General features: G+C 48.0%; 1 protein-coding gene across 2 annotated transcripts; it reads left to right on the forward strand.

Moving 5' to 3' along the window:
* Positions 1-335: 335 nt before the first annotated feature.
* Positions 336-21,920, forward strand: TMEM59 (transmembrane protein 59). Of its 2 annotated transcripts, XM_043962577.1 has the most exons (9): positions 336-657; positions 6,797-6,832; positions 8,435-8,540; positions 10,257-10,351; positions 13,226-13,378; positions 14,771-14,855; positions 15,548-15,632; positions 16,333-16,441; positions 21,273-21,920. In XM_043962577.1, exons 1-9 carry the CDS (start codon positions 460-462, stop codon positions 21,426-21,428), a joined length of 1,023 nt encoding a protein of 340 aa, XP_043818512.1. In that variant the 5' UTR covers positions 336-459; the 3' UTR covers positions 21,429-21,920. The 2 variants fall into 2 exon arrangements, with proteins under 2 accessions (XP_043818512.1, XP_043818513.1); XM_043962578.1 differs by lacking the exon at positions 6,797-6,832 and having other exon boundaries at positions 337-657.

Here is a 21,920-nt window from a genome sequence, read left to right on the forward strand (position 1 = left end):
CCCCGAGGGCCCGCTCGAGCTCAGGCCGACCCACCAGAGAAACGATTCCGCGCGCGGGCGGCCTCTGCCTCCAGGAGTTCTCGTTCTCCGCGGACGGCGCCGGCGCCGACTCCGGAAGCAAGATGGCTGCTCTTCCTGCCGGGCCCTGTAGTTCTGTCGGGGACGAAGGCCCCGCCTTCCCCCGGCCGCCCGGGGCGGGGCGGACTTCATTGCCCAGCGTGCCCCCGCGGCGACCTCGGGTGGTGAATCTCGCGAGCCCGGCCCGTTTGGGAAATTCGTTAGGTAGGAGGAGGCGGCGGCCGCGGATATTGGGAAGTCCCGGAAGGCGGAGCGGAGGCGGGGCGACGGAGGCGGAAGCGGCCCAGGCACCGGAAGGAGGCGGGGAGCAGGAGGCGGAGGAGGAGGAAGGAAAACAGCCACTTTCGGAGGAGGAGGAGGCGACCGAGGGGACAAGACAAGATGGCGGTGCTGGGGGCACCCCGGACCCGGGCCCCGCGGTTCCCGGGGCCTCCGCTCCTGCTGCTGCTGGCTGCGGCGCTGGGCCTGCCCCGGGCCGCCGGCGCCGCCTCGGCCGAGGCCTTCGACTCCGTGCTGGGCGACACGGCGTCCTGCCACCGAGCCTGCCAGCTGACCTACCCCCTGCACACCTACCCCAAGGTAGGCCCGGCCCGCGGGGGCCCCCTCCCCCCTGGCCCTTCTCTGGGCACGTCCCCTCCCCCCTTGTGCGACTCCTCCCCTTGCCTTCCCTCATTCCCTCTGCCTGGTCCCACTCCCTCGCGTCGCCCTCCCCCCTTTCCTGGCCCCTTCCGCTTTGTCTTCTCCAGCCTTTCACTCCGACCCCTTTCTTGATGTCCTCCCCCAACTGTTTACACCCCCCTTTCATCCTGCTCCCCTGGTCGGTCTCCTCCCCTCCCCCTTATCCTTTTGCTCCTCCCACTCCGTGCCCCTCACTGACTCCTCCTCTGAGCGTCCTCCCCCGGGTTTGTTTCCTTCCCCCCTTTGTCTCCCCACCCCCCAACTGCTCCTGTCCTCATTTAAACTGGAGGCGAGTGGGGGGCTCACATCTCCCTTGCTTTTCGCCCTCATCTGCCTCAGATTTGTACGGGGGCGGGTGGGGGGGGACTCCTCGGGGAGGAGTCTTGTCTGCCTCTCCATCTTTGTCTCAGGCCTGAGAGCCAGTGAGGGCCCGGGGCCCCAGCCCTCTCCTCTTGCTGCTGTTGGCCCAGTTCCCCCAGACCATTTGCTGGCCCCCTCTTACCTGGCTGTCTTGGCTCCACCCTCTCGCCCTTCTCGATGGCCTGTTGCTGCAGTTTTTCCTCAACTCCCTTCTCTTTTCGGGGCATCTCCTGCTTTGTCAGCATCCTGAGTTGGGCCCCACCCTTGCCCCCTCCTCTCATCCTTTGCCTACTCAGAACTGCCCGCTGGCAATCACTCCGGTGTACGTGGTGTCGCCCTTATTTTTTTTTTCCAGGAGATCCAGGTCTTTGGAAAGAAGTGCTGCTTCTGGGGATCTGGCGTGTTTTGTGTCCTAACTGATACAGTGTTGATAAGAGTTTGGGTTTTCTAGAGCAACCCTGTAAGTTAAGCAAGGCGAGCGTATTCGTATCCCTTTTTTACAGAAGTTGAGTCACCCACCAAATCAGAATTGGGCCCAGGATTCTCAGACTCTGAGATGGAATAACAGGCATATAGGAAGAGCTGAGAGAGATTCTGGTGGGCAGCCTGCTCTTAAAACACTGGAAACTTTTTGGTTTGTGCGTTATATTCTTAGCACCTAACGGAGCATCTGGCACATACAACCTCCTGGGGGGGGAGAGGAGGTCACAGGCAGGCAAAACAATTCCTGCTCTCAAGGGCCTGGCCTGGGTTTTATTTGGGAGAAACAAAATGGTCGGACATTGTGTGTAAAGCTAAATAGAAAATGGACACAAAGTAATGGGGGGAGGGGAGGACAAATAGGTTGACAAGCACTGTCTTCTGGAGGAAATGGGGATTTTGTTAGCCTGGGTGTGGAGAGGACTTGCATTTCAGGGACGGCCCTTAGAGTACTTCCTTGAGTGGTGAAGTCCCCAGCCCACCACTTCCCCCTTTCTGGATTCCCTCTCAAGGTTCTCTGGTTACCAGGGCATTGGGCACCAGCTTCCCTCCCATTAGCATGGAATCTACTGCCATATCCCCTTCCTTTCAGAAAGTCAAGCATTTATTATTGTTGGGCCCCTGTTACATAGGAGGCGCTTTAATAAAGACTCACACTTCCACATCCAGAGGGGCAGCTAGGCGATCAAGTAGGTAGAGTAGCAGACTTTCGACCTCCTGACCCTGGGCCGGTTAGTTACTGCCTCAGTTTCTTCCATTTTAAAATGAGGATAATAACAGCCCCTGCCTCCCAGGGTGGTTGTGAGAATCCAGTGAGATAAAGTACTTGGCATAGTGCCCTGCCCATAATAGGCGATTAATAAATACTTGCTCCCTTTCTTCCCTCCATAAGCAGTTAGTGACAGAATGGGATTCTGAGCATCTGAGGCCAGTGTGTTTTCACCCATGACACACAAATGAGGATCCTCCCAGACCCTCAGGCTCCCTATCTAGAGTCTTCCTGGACTCCTCCCTCTATACACCTCTGACTCGGCCCCACCCACAGTCTAGCTCTTTCCAAGGTCTGTCAGTTTCATCTCTGCAGCATCTCTCCAGTGTGCCCCATTCTCTCCTCTCCCCTACTCAGCACTAATGCAGTAGCGACTGGTGGGTCAACCTGCCTCAGTTCTTTCTCCTCTCCGGGCCATCCTCCATTCAGACACCAGAGATTATCCTACGGCTCAGAACTGACCGTGTCACCTCCCTACTTAATAAACTCCAGCAGCTCTCTCTTGCCTCCAGGATCAAATACAAAACACTATTTGGCTTTCATAGCCCTTCATAACCTTCCCCCACACACACACCTTTCCAGTCTCCTTATCCCTCACTCCCCAACAAATACTCTCTGTTCCAGTGACACTGACCTCCTAGCTCTTCCATGAGCAAAACATTCTGATCTTTTAGCTCCAAGCATTGTCTTGGACTGTCTCCCATGCCTGGAACACTCCCTCTGCTCCAACTACTGACCTCTTGGCTTCGTTTTTTACATGAAGCCCTCCCACTCCCTCTTAATTGTAGTGCTTTCCACCTGTTCATTATTTCCTATTTAGCCTGTGTCTAGCTTGTTATATCTGTCTACTTGTCTCTCCCCCCCAGCCCCCCTTACATTGTGAGCTCCTTCTGGGCTGGGACTATCAAGCCTTAGCAGTGCTTAATAACAGGTGCTTAATAAATGTTTACTGATTGGTTAAGTAGGCATGCAGCATCAAAAACAGTCTGATATCCAGGCATAAAGGAAGTTGTTGGTCAACAAACATTGATTAAAGGCCTACTCTATGCCAGGCAGGGGCAGATCGTTGGCACATGAAGAGAGTGCCAGACCCAAAGTCAGGAAGACTTCTCTTTCTGAATGCAAATCTGGCCTCAGACATTTAGTAACTATGGGACCCTGGGAAAGTCACTTAATCCTGTTTGCCTCAGTTTCCTCATCTGTGAAATGAGCTGGAGAAGGAAATGGCAAACCACTCCAGGATCTTTGCCAAGAAAACCCCAGATGGGGTCAACAAGAGTCTGACACAACTGAAATAACTGAACAACAACATCTCTGCTAAGCAAAGCTCAAAAGAGGCAACGTGAGGTCAGAGAGCTCACATGTAGAAACTGCCTAGCTTTGGGACCCTCTCCAAGTCACTTATTTCCCCAGAAACCCATATGGTTAAAAAAGGTCCCTGTGCTTCCATCCAGAGCTCCCCAGCTCCCTTCCTCTCTGTGAGCTGCCAACCTGCTCCTGCCCTCAAGTGGCTTGTGGGCCAGTGGGGGAGGAGGCAGTTAAGGCCAGGACATGAAGCATGAAGTACCTTAGAGGTCCACAGATACATGGCTTCTAGGATTGAGTGAGAGCTGGGCCTTTAATCACGCTTCATCTCCCATCATTTTAGAGGACATGATTGCCCCAAAGCTGCACGGCCATTTTAGCCAAAATGGGAATCGACCCAGGTCTTCTCCTGCCAGATCCGTGTTCTTTGAACTGCACATTTCCTTCCTAATTTCAACAATTCCAATTTTGTTGTGTAAAACATGATCATATTAGTCATTTTGTGCAAGAAAACTGGAATAAAAGGGGAAAAATGAAAGAAAGTGAAAAACAGCCTGCTTCAGTCTATGTTCAATCAATATCAGTTCTTTCTTTGGAGGTGGATGGTATGTTTCATCAATAGTCCTTTGGGATTGTCTTGGATCATTGTATTGCTGAGAACAGTTAAGTCATTCACAGTTCTTCATCCAACAGCGTTCTCCTAGTTCTGCTCACTTCACTATGCATCAGTTCATACAAGTCTTTCCAGACCTTTCTGAAGTCATCCTGTTTGTCATTTCTTGTGGCCCAATAATATTCCATCACCATAATATACCACAGTTTGTTTAGCCATTCACCAGTTGATGGGCATTCCTTTGATTTCCAATTCTTGGCCACCACAAAAAGAGCTGCTAGAAATATTTGTGTACAAATAGGTCTTCAAACATGGTTTTTTTTTTTTTTTTTGCGGGGCAATGGGGGTAAAGTGACTTGCCCAGGGTCACACAGCTAGTAAGTGTCAAGTATCTGAGACCGGATTTGAACTCAGGTACTCCTGAATTCAGGGCCGGTGCTTTATCCACTGCGCCACCTAGCTGCCCCCCCAAACATGTTTTAAGTATGAGGAAAGGCGAAATACTTTTAATCATTAGTTGAAAGAATCTAGAGTATTTTTGCCTTTTTCTGTACCATTCAATAAATATTCATTAAGTACTTGTGTATATTCCCACGAACACCCCTACCCTTAAGGAGCTTGCATTCTGATTGGGGGATGGACCACAAGTAGATACAAGATGATGTGAGGAGGGAAACGGGAACAGCCTGGGGAAAATAGTGGCAGCACCTCACCTGAGGCTTGAAGGATCCTAAGGATTCTGGAGCGAGAAGGTAAGAGGGGATGAGTATATGAAGACATTGAAGCCGTCTATGGAATGTGGCCTTGGATTCTAGGAACAGCAAGGAGGCAGTTATGTGCAGTGAGTTTAGAAACTAGTATCTGAGGCCTCCACACTGGAGCCACATGGTGGGGGCTTTTAATGTTAAGCCAAGTGAGTGTGTGTATTTGATCTGAGAGGTATTCAGAAGCCACCAAAGATTCTCACATGGGGGTGACATAGTTAGACTTGGCTTCTGGCAACTGGCTAGAGAGGGTGGTTTGGAGAACAGATACACTAGAAGGGAGAGACTGGGCTTTTGGGAATTTTTTCCTTTTAACTTTCCTTATATAGTTACACAGCCAGTCTTGATCAAATATAGATGGCAAGAATAAAACCCAGGGTCAGTGTCTATTAGGTAGGTTTTCTAGAGCATATTTTCTGATACTCAGCCTGGTGTTCTTGGCCTTCCCCAGTCTGACTTTCAGCCTACATCTCCAGCTTTGTCTCATAATTATTTCTCTTATGCTCTTTACTAGAGTTGGCTTATTGGCTATTTCCCAAATTTACTTGGTCCCTGGTGCCTGGAATTCACTCAGTCGTCACCTCTCTCTCTCTCTCTCTCTCTCTCTCTCTCTCTCTCTCTCTCTCTCTCTCTCTCTCTCTCTCAAAACTGTTGTCTTTCAGCTTTGTATACTTTCCCAATTCCTCCCCATCCTACATTATTAATGTTGTTCTCCCCCACCTAAAAGTACCCCATATTTGTTTATCTCTAGACGTATATTCTACTTCCCCCCCCTGTCCTTTTCTCTCTGTATGTATATACATTTATTTTCTCACCTACCCTCCATGTCCCCTCCCTATATCCCCCCACCCCCACCTGTTGTAGACTTTTTGAAAGAGGGAACGATTTTCCAGTTTTTTGTCTTCGTATGAGTAAAGCGTGGCACCAAGCGTTGTATGTTGTAGGCGTTTAATAATGGTTTGTCGGATTGAAACCAGTTTGGCATTTTTAACGTGAGTAGCGAGCACCAAAAGAATGAAGAGCTCGTGTTAGGGTTTATAGGCAAACGTGGCATCTGATTCCCTGGTACAGAGGATCTAGCCTTGAAGGGTGGCTCACTCCTTTGGAGTGAGAATCCTACTCGGTTTGAAGCCTCATCCATCATCCTTGTGCTTGACAGATCAAAGGTGGCACCTAAAGCTTCTGCCTGTTGTTCTAGGTGCGATGATAGAACTTAAGAAAACAGGTCAAGACCCTGGAGTCAGAAGGGACCTTAGAAACCATCCCCTTCCACCTGGGCATTAGTTTGTTAGGTTGGCCAGTTACCAAAAAAAGAAAATCCATCCATTTTGAAAGGTTGTATAAAGTTCCTTCTGCTTAGGACACATGGAACAGGATATTCCAAAAACAGTGCAGTTGAGCCTCCTCCCAGCAGATACGGCACAGAGCTGGCAGCACTGTTGAGAGGGAAGGCCATCTTCCATGCCACATCCTTCCTTCAGGGAGAACAAGCATTTAAGCACCTACTGTGTGCCAGGCTCTGCGCTCAGCACTTTTCAAATATTAGCTCATTTGAAGGAATGGAATTAGAATTGAGGCCTACAAAAATTCTTCCTCAGAATTGTGCCCTGTGGATTGCAGCCTTGTCTTAGCTGGTCGTTGCTATTGCATGAAACCCCTAATCCTCCTGCTGAGAAGAAATGCCTAAGACTTTCCTGTCTTTTTTGGTAACTAACTGGTGTGTGTACATGCCATCTCCTTCCTCACCAGGGGCCTGCTGCCAGTTCGTACCCAATGGATCACACAGTAAGTGGAGGGTTTGGGTTTTCACATTAGTTTGTTACCCGTATCGTATGTTCCCTATTGTCAGAATCCCTTCAGAGTTTTTGAGGTTGGTGTTCTCAGATCTACTGTCTTCTTTAAAGAGAGGGACAGAGGTAGTAGATCAGTTAGGCAGTTCACATTATGCAGAATTAGAAAATTGGGTATCCAAGCAGGCTTCAAAGGATCTTCCTCTTTCCTTGAATTCACATCTGCACAGTGTCTGATAACTGAAACACTCTGTAGAGTGTGAACTTCTTTCACTGGGTGATAGTCTAAACATATGCCGTGTGTTTTCCCAAAAAAGTACCTAACTTGTATAAAGCTTGGGTGTTGGCCTATAATTTTGGTTTGGTGTTATGTAGTATACCTATACACAGACATTCTTTCCAGATGATGTGGGATGGACTTAGGGTCAAATTGATCATGAGTTGTCCCAAAAGAATTACAAGACTCAGTGACTCAGTTTCCCAAGTTTTATTGCAATACTGTGGGTGACGACAGGGAGAGAACCAGAAAGGTGGAAAGGTATCTCTTGAATAGGGAAAGGAAAGACAGTTACATTTATAGTATAGATAAATTGATGATCAGTCTCATTATAATAATCTCCACCTTAGGGAGGTACAGGGGAGGGCTTGTCCTAATTTGGAGTTCCTGGGGTCCCAAGCCAACCCCTGAGGAGGGTACCTTTTGCCATGGAGGTGTGTTTTGGGGGGTTTACATGGCATAAGGTGAATCTGGGGACAAATTTGGCCTTTTCTGTGCATGTTCTGTTTCCCATGCTTAGTTTCAAAACATCTTCATTTTTCTTTTATTTCTAGTCTAAGTTTCTATAGCCTGTCATTTTTTCATTGTTATAGTCTCACTTCTTCATGGTCTCTCTCCCTCTGTTCCCGTTATGGGCACCGATTTATGTGGGTAAGAAAACTTAGCATCCTGACTTGTAAGATATCCATTAACTGGGGTCTGAATCCTTTTTAGAGCTCATATCTGAATTAGAGCTTGGGTCTTGGGTTTTTCTATTAACCCCTTTTTACCTCCTACATCACAGAGAGACCCCATTATTAGGACTGTGGCCCATATCTAGACTCATGTCAGCCATTGTTATATGTCCTGCTTTTGTCCTGGCTTTAGTAATACTATGTAGCACCTCTGGGAGGATGCCATTGGGTCCTTCAGCAGAGCATGCTGTGCCTGGCCTCCAAACTAGCTTTTAGGGCAGAGGTGACCCTCCTGTTGGCCTCTAGTCGGCTTTGCCAACCCCTGAGGTTCAGCTCTCCCATTGCCCTGTTTATACCATTGTTACTTGATGCCCCTTTCAAATAGCAGTGCTTCCTGTAAATATGCACTTGGCTCTAGAAGATGGAAAGGAAAAGGAATAATGTATTTGTTTGCTTCAGAAGGAAGCCTTCCCAGGCAGCACAGGCCTTGTGGTGTTGCTCCCAACTCCTGCTGTCTGTTTTTCTTTCAGTAAAATACCTTCCAGCAAAGACTTTCTAGCAGATGCTACTAACTGTGTTCTTTTTAGCCTTCTTTTCCAGGGCTAGTCTTGCCCTTTTGGTAATCTCTGGTTTTCTAACTCCACAGGAGGAGGAGCTGTATGCCTGCCAGAGAGGCTGCAGGCTTTTTTCAATCTGTCAGTTTGTGGATGATGGGACTGACTTCAATCGGACCAAACTGGAGTGTGAATCTGGTAAGATAATATGCTAATAACGCTCGTATTCCTTTTTTTCTTTGTCATATTGATTTACTTAAAGAAGACCAAGCATCTCCTATTAAATAGTCTTACATACACTTTGTAGTTGTCACAGAGTTTCTGTAGTTGCTGCTTGTAACTGCCGGATTGCTGGGGGTTCTGTGATTCTGTCTCGTTTCTGGGACAATGTTGGCTTTGTGCTGTAGTTAGGATGCCTTTATTTTACCAACCATTTGGCTTAAACAAATGAAGTGGCAATTACCGCACTCCTGATTCATCACTGTGTCTTCCTAGATGGTATAATTTTCCTCAGATTTTTCAGTCATAGGTTGGTTGGCACAGGCTCGTGCATTTTGCTGAATTAGGCCTTTGACTAAATATTAAATAGTGTATTCTTTGTGGGTCATTCCAGGAAAGAAAAATAATTTTTGTCAGTTAAATCACTAATTTCAGATTTTGCTGAAAAAGATCTAACAGGGCATAAATGTAATCAGAGACAGTGGCAGTGGATTACCTTTCTGAAGGTGATGTCATAATCTTGCTCTGTTCATATTCTCAGTGGCCCAGGAAAAAAAAGAAACTGGTTTAATGGACAAAATAAAAGGATTCTGTCTGTTTTATGTTCATCTTCCAGTAGACTTTTCAGTTTTCATCTGAATACTTCTCGTCACCAGCTTAGAAAAATGATGATCTATGGACCTTTAAAATATGCCCTAATTTCCCCTCATATTTAAATGTCTCGTTTCATTGTTTTATTTTTTGATCTGTCTTAAATCCCTTTTTCTTTGTTCAATTTTTTCAGTCTCTGTCTCTATCAAGTAAACGGTGTGGTAACAAGGTCACAGTCTGGGGGATGGGGTATGAGAGTGTGTAAGCTTTCACATCCCAACAAGGAGGAAACACTGACACGTTTGTGGGGCAGGGAAAAAGCCCTAGGCTGATAGCCAAAGACAAGCCTGGGGTTGAGGCCTGGGTTTGCCACCAACTAGCCAAATGAATGACCTTGGTCAAGTCCTTGTAAACCTCGCTGAATCTTTTCTCTGTAGACATTCATAATAATGTCTTTTTAAAGCTTAGAAAGCACTTCATGAACAATCTTGCCTTGATTAGTGCAAATGTTATGGGCCCCATTTTACAGAGGAAAATATCCAGGTGCAGTTAGTGTTGGTCACGATTCTGACCTGCTTTCCTCCACTTAGCTTGTATATTTGTCCTGAGGGAAAGAAAGTGCTGGGCATGTCAGAAAGGGCAGTTGAGCAGTTCGATATCATCAGTGATTACCAGCTTACTGCACTGGAGAGCCTTCACAGCAGTCCGATGTGCATTCTGGTGGGATGGCTTCAGATGCCAGTGGGCCGCATAGAACTGCTGCCATTCCTGCTTTACAGGGGAGCAGCCGAGGCTTCAGAGAGGAAGTCAAATGACTTACTCATGGTTAGATGGCTATTAATTGGCAGAACTGCGACAAAAGCCCTCTTAGTCCTCATCTCTTGATATTTCCCAGGGTGGCCTCTGACTTCCCCCAGCCCTCGTCTTCATGCTGGTGCATAGAAACTTCTTAATCGGTGCTTGTTCATTGAAATGTGGGGCTTAGCAAAAATAACCATGTGGCAGTGCTTTAGCCTGGACTACCTTCTGCTGTGCTGCACGCTTGCAGCCTGGCATGCCTTCCCTAAAGCTAGACTCTCTCCTCTCTCTCTCTCTCTCTCTCAGCCTGCACAGAAGCGTACTCCCAGCCTGGAGAGCAATACGCTTGTCATCTGGGCTGCCAGAGCCAGCTGCCGTTCGCCGAGCTGAGACAAGAACAAGTAAGCCCCTCTGGAGTGCGCTAGCGTGGCTCCTTGCCACTAAATAACATCGAGGTCTCAGCAGATGGATAATGGCCTCAGGCTCCACAAAGGTGTCGCAGCAGGCCAGAGCAGTGGCCGGCTTGATTAAGGTGGTACTTAATGGGGAGAAATGGAAAGATCAGTTCCAAGATGCGGAAAAAGCCCTGTGGATTTCTTTTAGTGGGAGTCAAGTACTGTGGCATAGCTACTTGAAGAAGAATCATTTTAATTTATGTGAATAGAAATAGTAACAATTTATCAATCAAGATAAATTGTTAAATAATGTTTTGGGGCAAACTTAATACTTAAATATTACTCTTAATAGAAATGTCCTGAATTAGGCAAGATAAAGGCCCACCGTGCCATGCTTTTGCCAGACCACATCTACGGTATTGTGTGTAGTTTTTAGCATTCTGTTTTAGGGAGAATGTGAGTATGTGTGGTGTGCATGCAGAGGAAGGCAAACAGGCTAAGCACAAAATTTGAAACTGTGTCTGAAGTAACATTTTGTTTGGCAAAAAGGCAGGTCTCAGCGACCCAGTGAAGGAAGCAAGACAGGTGTATTATTCCCTAGAAAAGTTGTTTGTCTTGTCTGCCCAGTACTAAATAGGTAGGTGCTTAACAGTTATGGGGTGGGGGGGGCAGTGCTACAGTGGATAGAGCACTGGCCCTGGATTCAGGAGGACCTGAGTTCAAATTTGGCCTGAGACACTTAACACTTACTAGCTGTGTGACCCTGGGCAAGTCACTTAACCCTCATTGCCCTGCAAAAAAACAAAAACAAAAGAGAAGGAGGGGGGCAATCCAGAATTTAAATACTACCCAAATGTAATTTTTCTATTACTGTAGACTCTCCTAGGTATAGATATCAGAGAAGGCCCTTTATGAACCATAAAGTGTATATAAAAATGAAATTATGTCTTATTTGTATTGTTGCCCACCTCCAGTGCCAAGAGAGGTGACCTTTGCCCTGCTCCACTCACGTCTGTCTTCTGTCTTGTCTATTTGGGTACCAAGTGTCTGTCCCCAGCCCTCACATGTTGCCCATCCTCTTCTGTCTGTGTCCAGCCCCCATGTGTCTGCCCACTCTTCTTTCCCCTGTCTGCCCCAATGTGTTCTTCTTCTTGGTCCTGGCCAGGCCCCTATGTAACTGACCCCTACATGTTCCTCCTCTTGGTCTTACTTATCCATCCCCAGCCCCAACATACCCTTGAACCATCTACCGGCCCACTTCCTTCCTCCCTTCCCCATGTCCAAGGACAAAATTTGATTTACATAGAGGTCTGTGGACTAGGCCATTTGAAAAGTGAGAACTGTCCGTATTGCAAAGCACTGATCATTAAGTGATCCAGGTCAGTACTTGGACAGCATGCAGAGGCAAACACAAGAGTACTCAATAAATCTGAAGACCCCAGTTACTAGGATGTTTGACAAAAACCACTGGGAAGACTAGAAAGCTGTCTGGCAGAAATGAGGTATAAATTAGCACTTCTCACCATCTACCAAGATGCAGCTCACATGGATACAGGACTTAAAACAAAAAGGTCACAGCATAAGCAAATTATCTAGGATAAAAGGAGAAATTCCCTTTCATATCTATGGATAGGGAAGAAGTGAATATCTAAATAAGGAATAGAGAAAATCACAGAATATAAAATGGCCAATTTTTATAATATAAAATTTTTTTTTAAAGATTTTGCACAAAATAAAATTCAAAATTATTGAAGTTAAAATTAGAGTAGAAACATACCTAGAAAAAAATCTTTGTAACAGGTTTGATAAAAATCTTCCTTACAGATTATTCAGATTCACAAAACTTAAGAGCTATTCCCCAGTAAATAAATAGTCAAAAGATATGTTGTTGGTCAATCATGTCTGACTCTGTGACCCCATTTGGAGTTTTCTTGGCAAGGATACTGGAGTGGTTTGCCATTTCCTTCTCCAGCTCATTTTATAGATGAGGAAACCGGGGCACATGGGTGAGTGACTTGCCCAGGGTCACACAGCTAGGAGGTGTCTGAGGCTATATTTGAACTTAGGAAGAGGAATCTTTCTGACTTCAAACCCTGCCTTCTATCCACTGTGTCACGTAGCTACCCAACAACAACAGAAATTCATAGTACGTCTTTTTATAGTAGCCAAAACCTCAAAACTAGGGGGGAACAAATTATGATAAAATATAGTGGACTATGTACACATGTACACACACACACACATGTCCATAAGAAATGATGAATTGAAAGAATTGGGGGATTATCTCTATGAACTAATACAGAGGAAAGTGAGTAGAACTAGGAAAGGTAATGTATGTAATGACAATAACATTTTCTAAAACTGGAAAGGCAACAGGAATGCAGTGATGATAGAGGATTCCAGAGGACTGAAGCATGCCTGTACTGCATCCTGCCAAAGAGGGATGCACTTCAAATGCAGCATGAGTCATGCATTTTGGATGTGACTTTTTTTTTAATTGTCCAGTTTGGGAGGGGAGGGGAGTGGGGGAGAGAGATAATAAATGCTCATATAAAGAATTTCTTATGAATCCCCACTCTTACTATTTGGAATTCAGTTTGGGGAACTAATAAGTAGGATGCATTTAACAAATGATGGTAGATTTACCAATTACCAATTTCCCATTGGTGGATTACCAATTTTAAGTGACTAAGTTTAAAATGTAGTTTTTATTTCTGAACACAGACAGCATGAGTGGATAGTGAGAGGAGGCGGTGGCCTGGGGTTCAAGCTCTGTGATGTCTCCTCTACCCACACCCATATCTGCCAATGGCTTGGATGGTTTTTTTGTCTGTATGTATGACATGTAGCCAGTGTTTCCAAATTGGCATCTCCTTGCAGCTCATGTCCCTGATGCCCAAAATGCATCTGCTTTTCCCTTTGACGCTGGTGAGATCATTCTGGAGTGACATGATGGACTCAGCACAGAGCTTCATAACCTCTTCATGGACTTTCTATCTCCAGGCCGATGATGGGAAAATTGTCATCTTCCAGGTGAGAACATGACTCGAGGCTGACCCTGTCATACCTTCAGGAAGTAGCAGGTGCTACTTTAAGAATTGGAAGTGCTTTGGTGCAAGAAGGGACCTTGGAGGTCAGCAGATCCCTGGAGTGGTCTCCTTTGTACCCCTTTCCCTGGGATTCTGCATGAAATGATCTTGAACCTACTTCTGGAATGAATGGCCATCTGCCTGTGAGCACCAGGATGGTGACTTTGATCCAATCAAATCCTAGCTGCTCCAACTTGAGGTTCTGTCACTATAAACAGTCTAATTCTTAGCCTCCCCTAATAAAAACAAGACACCCAAGATAAGATGGGAAATTATTTGATTGGATTTGGACAAGAACTTCATAGGAAGGGTTTGGCTTTGCCTTTTGTTGCTTCAGGGAGCCTTGTAGATAGACAAGGAATCTCCATTATTTCTCAGTCTCTCTCTGAATAAAAGGGTAAACGAAGTAAACATTTTATCATCATTATCAGGAGGGGCCGAAAGTAAGAGCAACAAGAGTATTTTGTTCCAGTCAAGGCCTTGTTGTTCCTTCTATTCTTTTCCTTTGGACACTGGTCGGTTAGAAATAGAATACATTCTTACAGTTTCAGTCAAAGGTCCGAAGTGTGAGAATGTCCAGCAGCAGCCACAGGCAACTTTCTTTTATTTTTTTTTTTTTTTTTTTTTTTTTTTTTTTTTTTAAGTGAGGCAGTTGGGGTTAAGTGACTTGCCCAGGGTCACACAGCTAGTAAGTGTTAAGTGTCTAAGGCCGGATTTGAACTCAGGTACTCCTGACTCCAGGACCAGTGCTCTATCCACTGCGCCATCTAGCTGCCCCCCACAGGCAACTTTCTGTAGATGTTCCCACCACTTGTTTGGGCAGGATCAGCTGACCAAGCCACTAGTAAAGAGGAGCCAAAATAGGGAAAGGGCTCGGGAGGTTGTCTAGTCGATCACCCATCCCAGTGTTAGAGGTGAAACAAAGCCGAGATCCCCTTGGTTGTCAGGAGCAGAAGCAGAGTTGGATGCACATCTGGCTTCATGCCTACGCTCTTCCCACTGAGCTGAAGGAAGGGCGAGAGCCCCGAGAAGCAGCAGGCCTGCTCACCATTCGCTCAACTGTGATATGGGGCCAGTGTGGCTGTCCCCGCCGTGCTCTGACCCTGTGAAATTGAAGGGAGTTGGCCAGGATTGACCCTAGACTAATGACAGCACAATCTCAGGCCACTGTGTTTAGCCTGGACTAGAGGTAGCTCTTTGGGAGGCAGCTGGATGGGGGCTTCACTGGGGGCTCAGTCATGGCTGGAGCATTTCCATTTGTGATTTCTGCAGTCCCATCAGTGCCAGTGGGCTCTGGTGTCCAGGCTGCTTATGTGTCCCTTTGATTCTCTTTCAGTCTAAACCAGAAATTCAATATCCTGCCCAGGTGGATCGCGATCATTCTCCACATGGGAAAAACACACCTTTAAAGAAGATGGCCTGTAAGTTTTATTTCAAGACTGGCATAAAAGCATTGACATCACCCCCTGCAGATAATCTGCCTTAAGGGAGCGATTATGGCCCAAATCATGCCCATTTGTATCTGTCTAAGAGGGACTTTCACAGCTTCCATCTGTGTTCAACTTCTTCCCTGCTTTGGGCTGAGAAATTGTCCGAGTTGCCAGAGTTCACTTTGATCCACATTTGTGGGTTCTTAACTCTAGAGCCAGAAGCATCTTTTTAACTTTACATTTTCCCCTGGAATAGGGATATGGGGGTGGGGGTGGGGTGCCTTCCTGAGGTTCTCCTAGGCACGAGGGAACCCACACACACACCATGCTGCCTTTGTAACACATGATTAGCTGCTGCATTTGGGTTTCTCATTCGCTGGAACTGTGTTGGTTCCTCACGGGATCTCCCTATTGTGCCATTTGGTCACACATACTGTGGGACCTTTAGGAAGAGGCTTTTTGCAGGTGCATCTGGAAGGGACCTCAGAGGCCTTCTGTCCCAGCCCTTCATTGTACAGGCAAGTGAGGTGGAACCAGGGCAAGGGACTTGGCCAGGGTCACACAGTGAGTCAGTGACAGCTGGGATTCAAACCCAGATCCTCTGGCTCCAAGTCCGACTTCTCAGGCTTGTGAATGGTGGCAGACGATGGGAGTCTGACATGACTCATGCCTTGGTTTTTCAGCCAATCCGCAGCCTGCAGGCTCCCCAGCCCACAGAGGCTATTTTGAAGATGGAGAAAGCGACAGCTTTTTAAAATGCCTCTCTCTGTATGTATTTCTAACTTCTTTATGGGTCTGAGGGCTGTTAACATTCTATTATTCTCAGGCTACTCTAGCAATCAAGCCATTCCCTGTTTCCTTATATGTCCCCTTTTGTTTAGGGTTGTTTTGGTTTCTTTAAAAGCTAAGATACTGAAAAGGCCAAGAAAAGGCTTTCCCACCCCCAGAGGGTTTATTGCTTAAAAGGAGTCCTCAGAGGGTTGATTTCTTTGGAGCAGTAATGCCCCCCCTCTTTAAGGTAGACCTACACCTCTACTCTTCTGCTTCCCCCCTTTTCCTGCACTAGTGCTGCTGAATTCCAGCAGCGGAAGGTGAATTTTTTCACTATGTAAAATGATTTCTTTCCTTGAAACACCTGAACGCCCCTCCGCCTACCCCAGTGAAAGGCTCAAGCGTATTCATTACAAAAGTTGTCGTTCAGCAGATGGTGATTAAGCACAGACTACCTGGGTGGGTGTGAAGCTGAGCCCTGGAGATCCAGGTGCAGAGTGAAGTGGCCCCTCCTGGAAATGCACTTACAGGCTAATAGCAGTACAGGGTGGTCTAAGCCTCTCATCAGGCTGTGCTTCTTCCTGCCCAGACAGGTCTGCCCCCTCCCCCCACACAGCCAGGCTAGGTCTGCTCTTAGCTAGGCAGAGGCCTTCTGGGTCGGGGTATTTATGTGCCTCCCCTGCTGATTGATTGTCAGGAATTCCGGCTGGATCGTGACCATCACCCTCGTGCTTTCGGTGCTGGTGTTGCTCTGGATCTGCTGTGCCACTGTTGCCACGGCGATGGAACAGTATGTCCCACCTGAGGTGAGCAGGAGGCGAGGGGGTGCGTGGAGCAGGACTGTCTGCCTAGAGAGAGGGGGAGTGGGGGTGAGGGAGTGTTCTGAGGTGCCAAGGAGGAGCAGGGGCCACCAGAAAAATGACAAACCGCTTGACACAGATGTCTTGAAGCTGGGCCCGCCTCTGAGATCCAATCAAGATGTGTAAGCAGAGAGCCTCCTCTCAGGTGCCAGCTGATGAGTGATAGGGCACAGTGGGACACTGAGGGGGGCAGTGGCAAGGTCTGAGGTGCCGGTCCTGGGCAGGTGGCACAGCTGGTTCAATAGGGCAGGCAGCCGGCCAGCCAGTGCAGTTGGACTGGGGTACAGAGCACAGGAGAGAGGCCAAGAACAGAATACAGGGTTGAGACGGTGGAATGGGGCAGGCATAGCCTGTGTTTGCAAAGGCCTGGAGGTGGGAGATGGATTGTCCCACATAAGAACAGCACCTGGGCCATGAAGCTCAAGCTTCAGGGAGGCAGACTTTGGTGAGACTCGGCAGTGGTTGAGCCCAAGATAGCTCCAAGGATGGGGCCTGGGAAGGCTGGGCCAGACCCTGGCCAAAGAAAGCTGCAGAATTTTGCCCTTGCTCATTTCTTCAGGCCCTTGGTGTTTCTCACAAGAATCAGCAAGGCCTAGTCAGGTGATAAAATCTGCTCATTTACTACAAAAACACCCCCACATCTAACACTGAAAAGACATTTCAAGTGCTGTTCCATCAAATCCTGCCCTTCTGGAGAGCCTGAGATAGAGCCACCATGGTCTGGGGACCTCGTACCAGAGTCCTGAAGGAGAGGCCTTTCTGCTTTGTTTACATGGGGTTTCCACCTGCTGTACTGTTGCTTGGAGAGCCCTAGGACACAGCCACCAGGTACAGATGAGGAGCGTGGCTTTGGGGGGGCTTGTGAGTCCTTGGCCAAGAAAGCCAGAGACATTGTTAGCACACTCTCCTCTTGTGAGCTTTTGAAGCTCACCACAGCCACAGTGTTCTCCATATGCCACAAAGGCCACGGTCCCTGCCCCACGGAGCGTCCCATACAGAAGGGGATAAGCTAAGCCTGGAGCTAACTGCTTCCAGTTAGAAAGCGATGATTATCAGGGTGAGACAGAGGGGAGGGAGGCTGTTGGAGGTCCTGAAAAATACATCCTGGGCTGTAAGCCCCTCAAGGAAGGGGGTCGGCACCTCGAGAGGACCAGGTCAGCCCCGGATCTCATTGCCCTGATGTCTCTTCAGCATAAGAAGGATGATTCTGCCCAGTTCACAGATGGAGGAAGTGAGAGCTATGTCAAGAAGAGGGGGGCAGGGGCAGCTAGGGGGCACAGTGGATAGAGCACTGGCCCTGGAGTCAGGAGGACCTGAGTTCAAATTCAGCCTCAGATACTTGACACTTACTAGCTGTGTGACCTTGGGCAAGTCACTTAACCCTCATTGCCCAACCAAAAAACAAAGAAGAGGGCAGATTCGAGGGCGCTGTCCAGTTTGACTGGGGTGCCTCTAGGTCATCTGGCAACCCCCTGCCGAGGTGCCTCGCCAGGCCCCAGGGGAGAAGCACTGGCTACAGCTGCAAGCCAGGTTCACTGGTGAGAGTGGGAGACAGCTGCCTCGGGCCGCTGGTAAAGAAAGAGGAGGATCCGAGACTGGTGGCCCCCAACCTCTCCAGCCTCCCCCACTCCCCCCAAGCATTCTTTCTCTTTCTTCATGGGAAGAAGCTCCACAGCTGAGCTTTTAAGGAAACTGTGTCCCAGGAGGCCGTGGTGAAAGTGCCGCTCACTGGACACAATAGAAGCCAAGTGACCGGTGTGGTCTCACGCCAGCTCCTTTCCCCAGCTCCTCTTGGAAGGCTGAGGTGGGATTGAGATTACTGCTCACGCCTTGGTCATTGGACAGGAACAGCTTCAGTCTGATGCCCAACACCCCCAGCCTGGCTTTTAAGATCATGTTCCCTGCTGGCCTGGATGTGGGAAGAGTAGAGGAGTTGGCAACGGTGCCACCCGGCGATTGTCTGCATTTGTCCTTTGTCTTGACCACATCCCTCCTACTTAATTAGTGTGTGTGGCTCCGGGAGGGCGGGGCACGTGAAAGGTTTCCTGTCCACGGCAGCAGTGGTCTTGGAGTCCACGTCCCAAGGTTCTCCCAGCTTGGCAGATTTTGTACTTCTTGCCTTTCCCTCGCCTCCTTGCTAGTGCTCCCTGACTCCTGACATCGTGCCTCGGCACCAAACTTGGTTGTGACCTTGGTCTTCCATGCACACAGTGGCAGGGCTGGGCATTGTGCCCAGTGATGCTTAGCTCGGACTCCACCCTGCTTTGGCCTCCTTTCATAGTCTTCAGCTTTCCTCTGCCCAGCATCCTCCAGAGAGGACAGGAAGAGAACGGTTCAAGGGAGGCTTGGAGCCAAGCCCATAGCGGGCATATCAGATCTCCCAGAAGCATGGACCGACTGCTGGCCACCTTCCTGCTGGAAGGTGACGTGGAGTTGTGGAGAGAGAGAGCCTTGGGCACTAGGAAGAGCTGCGTGACAGTTTCCTCATCTGTGAAATGGGACGCACGTTAGGAATAGGAGTTGGCATGAGTGTTCATTGCTGGGGGGGGAGATGCCTTCCGTTACCACTACAGATGGAAACTCCTTTTTGTCTCACGCAGACAGCCCACGACTGCAGCCACCAGGCTCATGAGGCTCTCGATCTTTCTAGAACCGCCAGCCAACTCCAGGGGCCTTCTCTGCTTCTTGTAGACAGGGCCTGTCAGGGCACAGCAGTGCCTCCACTCACTGAGAGGAGGGCTGTGCTTGTCCTACGTAATGAGGATGGATAGTTGGATTGGATTTTTATACCCACTTGCAGAAACTGACATCATTGTCTGTAAATTTAGGAGATTTGAACACAGGAGACTTTCCAGTAAATCAAACGTTTATTAAGTGCATCCTGGGTTCCCAGCAGCAGAATGTAGGTGTAAGCATCTAGGTGGGGCCAGGCCTTCAGTCACATCTAACCTCACACACTTAAAATCACTTCACCTGTTTGCCTCCATTTCTTTGTTTGCAAAATGGGGATCATCATAATGCCTACCTCCCAAGGTTTTCTTGAGGATCAAATGAGATACTTTCTGGAAAGCACTTAGCACACCCATGCTTGTCCCATCGAAAGTGCTATGTAAACATCAGCTGTTATTATTATTAAGTACAACAAATGCAATGATCCCTACTCCCATGGAACTTACATTCCAACAAGGGAGACAAGTACACTCATGTCTGTACAAAATAAAGATGGGGAGGGACCAGGGGAAGCATCGTGTAGAAGGGAGTGCTCAAGGGGGATCCCACAGGGCCAAGGTCATCTGGGCAGGGGCCAGCCAGGACGGCTGTGGGGAAGGGGCTGGTCTGGTTGGGTCAGAGTGTGTGATGTACAGGGAGCAAGGGAGCGAGGTTGGAGACAAGAAAGTCAACTGAAGTGGGGAGAGTTGAGGCAGGGAGGCCAGTGACCTAGATGAGAAGGAGGAGGGCTTGAATGTGCATGGAGAGAAGGGGTCAGGTGTGAGAGGTGGCGTGTAGGTGGAGGCAGCACAGTTTGGAAATTGATGAGATAGGTGGGCTGAGGGCGGGGATTCAAGATGGGAAGAGCCATGTCCTTCTGCCTTTAGCCGCCCAGCCTTCTCTCCTCTGCTTTATGTTGTATTACCTAGCCCTTCACTTTAATATTCTGTGTTATGTCCACTGCCCTCTCACCCCGACTTCCTGCTCCCTCGCCCCTTTGTTGCATCACCTCTCAGCCCTTGCTAGCGTCCAAGGCTTCTTTCCTTGCTGTTGAAGCTGTCCTTTCACATTTCTGAGGTGTACAGCCTGGCACGGGGTGGGGGTGGAGTCACTTTATCCTCATAGCTTGGGTGCGAATCCTGAGCCTGATCCCTGTCCCTCCTGCCAAGGCTGCCCAGCTCTGCAGCATTAGAACTAAGGAGAGAAGCCAGGTGGGAAAGCTTCAGGTGGCCTTGGCAAGGGTGAAGAATGGGAATTTTCTTTGGCTTGTTGACTTTTTCATTCATTTGGTGCCTCCTGAAGGGCTCAGAGTAGAACTTGGCCACTTGTTCTCTGTGTTTGTTGTTAATGAAGGTTAATGATTTTTAAAGTAATTGAGCCAAGACTAGATTGAAGATTTCCCAGCTTAGAGCTGGTTCTTTCCACCGTACTTTAGTGACCTCTCCCAAATGCCCTTTGTGGCAGAAAAAAAGGAGTTTTGTCATTGCAAGGCAATGGTGCTGTTCTAGCCATCGCCACCACCAGTGCTGACTGAGCTTGGAGTGCTTTCTGTAGGTCTTGTGTTTATTCATCTGATACTCCGAGATACAGCTAGGCCTTGATTAGTGCAGATAATGAAGCTCATCATTCACATTCACACTGAATATTTCTGGAACCAGTTAACTCATTTTACATCATTACAACTTCCAGTAGTGAGAATGGGAGTACGTGCAGCCTCTTCGCTGGATTCCTCTTGGACTTTGCTGTGAAAGGGTGAGAGGGAAGCCAGGTGCCCCATCCTCATTTCACAGATGGGCTCACTGAAGTGCACCCCGATGGAACCAGTCTTTGAGTCAGATTTCTAGACCAAAGTGTTGTGAATCTGGGTATCTAGAAATCTTTTAAGTAACCTGAGAGAAGGGAGGCTCTTTAGGTACATTTCACTGCCCAGGCCCCTGGGGGTGCTCCCTCTACTGCTCAGAGGGATCAAATGCTCTGGGCCATTACTGCTGCTCTGTGTAGCTGGGTTTGGCTCCACTTGCCCACCAGCACAGTCTGTCATTTCCTAAAGTGCCTTGGTTCATTTCAGAAGCTGAGTATCTATGGAGACTTGGAGTTCCTGAATGGACAGAAGCTGCCCAAGTGCCCGCCTTCTTCCCTTGTGGCGCTCAGATGCCAGGCTGAGGAGCGTGAAGAAGCTGGGCCTCTCCCTGCCAAAGTGAATCTTGCTCATTCAGAAATCTAACATTGTTTTTTTAAAGAACAATTAATTTAATAGACACTCTAACTTTTCGTTCTTTTTGTGGCTTTTTTTTATTGGTTTCTTTGGATATGGGGCTTAGGAAATTAGCTATGAAATGCAAATAAAGTTACCAATCTGGGACAGTGGTGTTGTCTGTCACTTCACTGTCTGCTCTCCAGCAATTGAAGAGAGAGACATCTGGGATCTCCTGTCTCACGATCTGTAACTGCTTTTCATTGATGTTTGCAATGTGCTTTTATTTCCTCCTTGACTAAATTCTGTAAGCATGTTCCCCTGCCCCCGAACCTTCTCCCATGATCCTGGCAGTCACCTTTAATAATAGAAGGTATGTGGTGGAAGATAATGTCAATGCTCAGAATTGGCTCCATAAACATGTGATTGGAAACGAAAAGTCAGCATGAGGAGCCTTTCCGAGGCCCTTCGTTTTCACTTGTAGTGAGCTGATGTTATTAAAGTTGTGTTTGTTTCACTCTA

Source organism: Dromiciops gliroides, chromosome 4 (genome assembly GCF_019393635.1).
Source record: "Dromiciops gliroides isolate mDroGli1 chromosome 4, mDroGli1.pri, whole genome shotgun sequence".
NCBI lineage: Eukaryota > Metazoa > Chordata > Mammalia > Microbiotheria > Microbiotheriidae > Dromiciops > Dromiciops gliroides.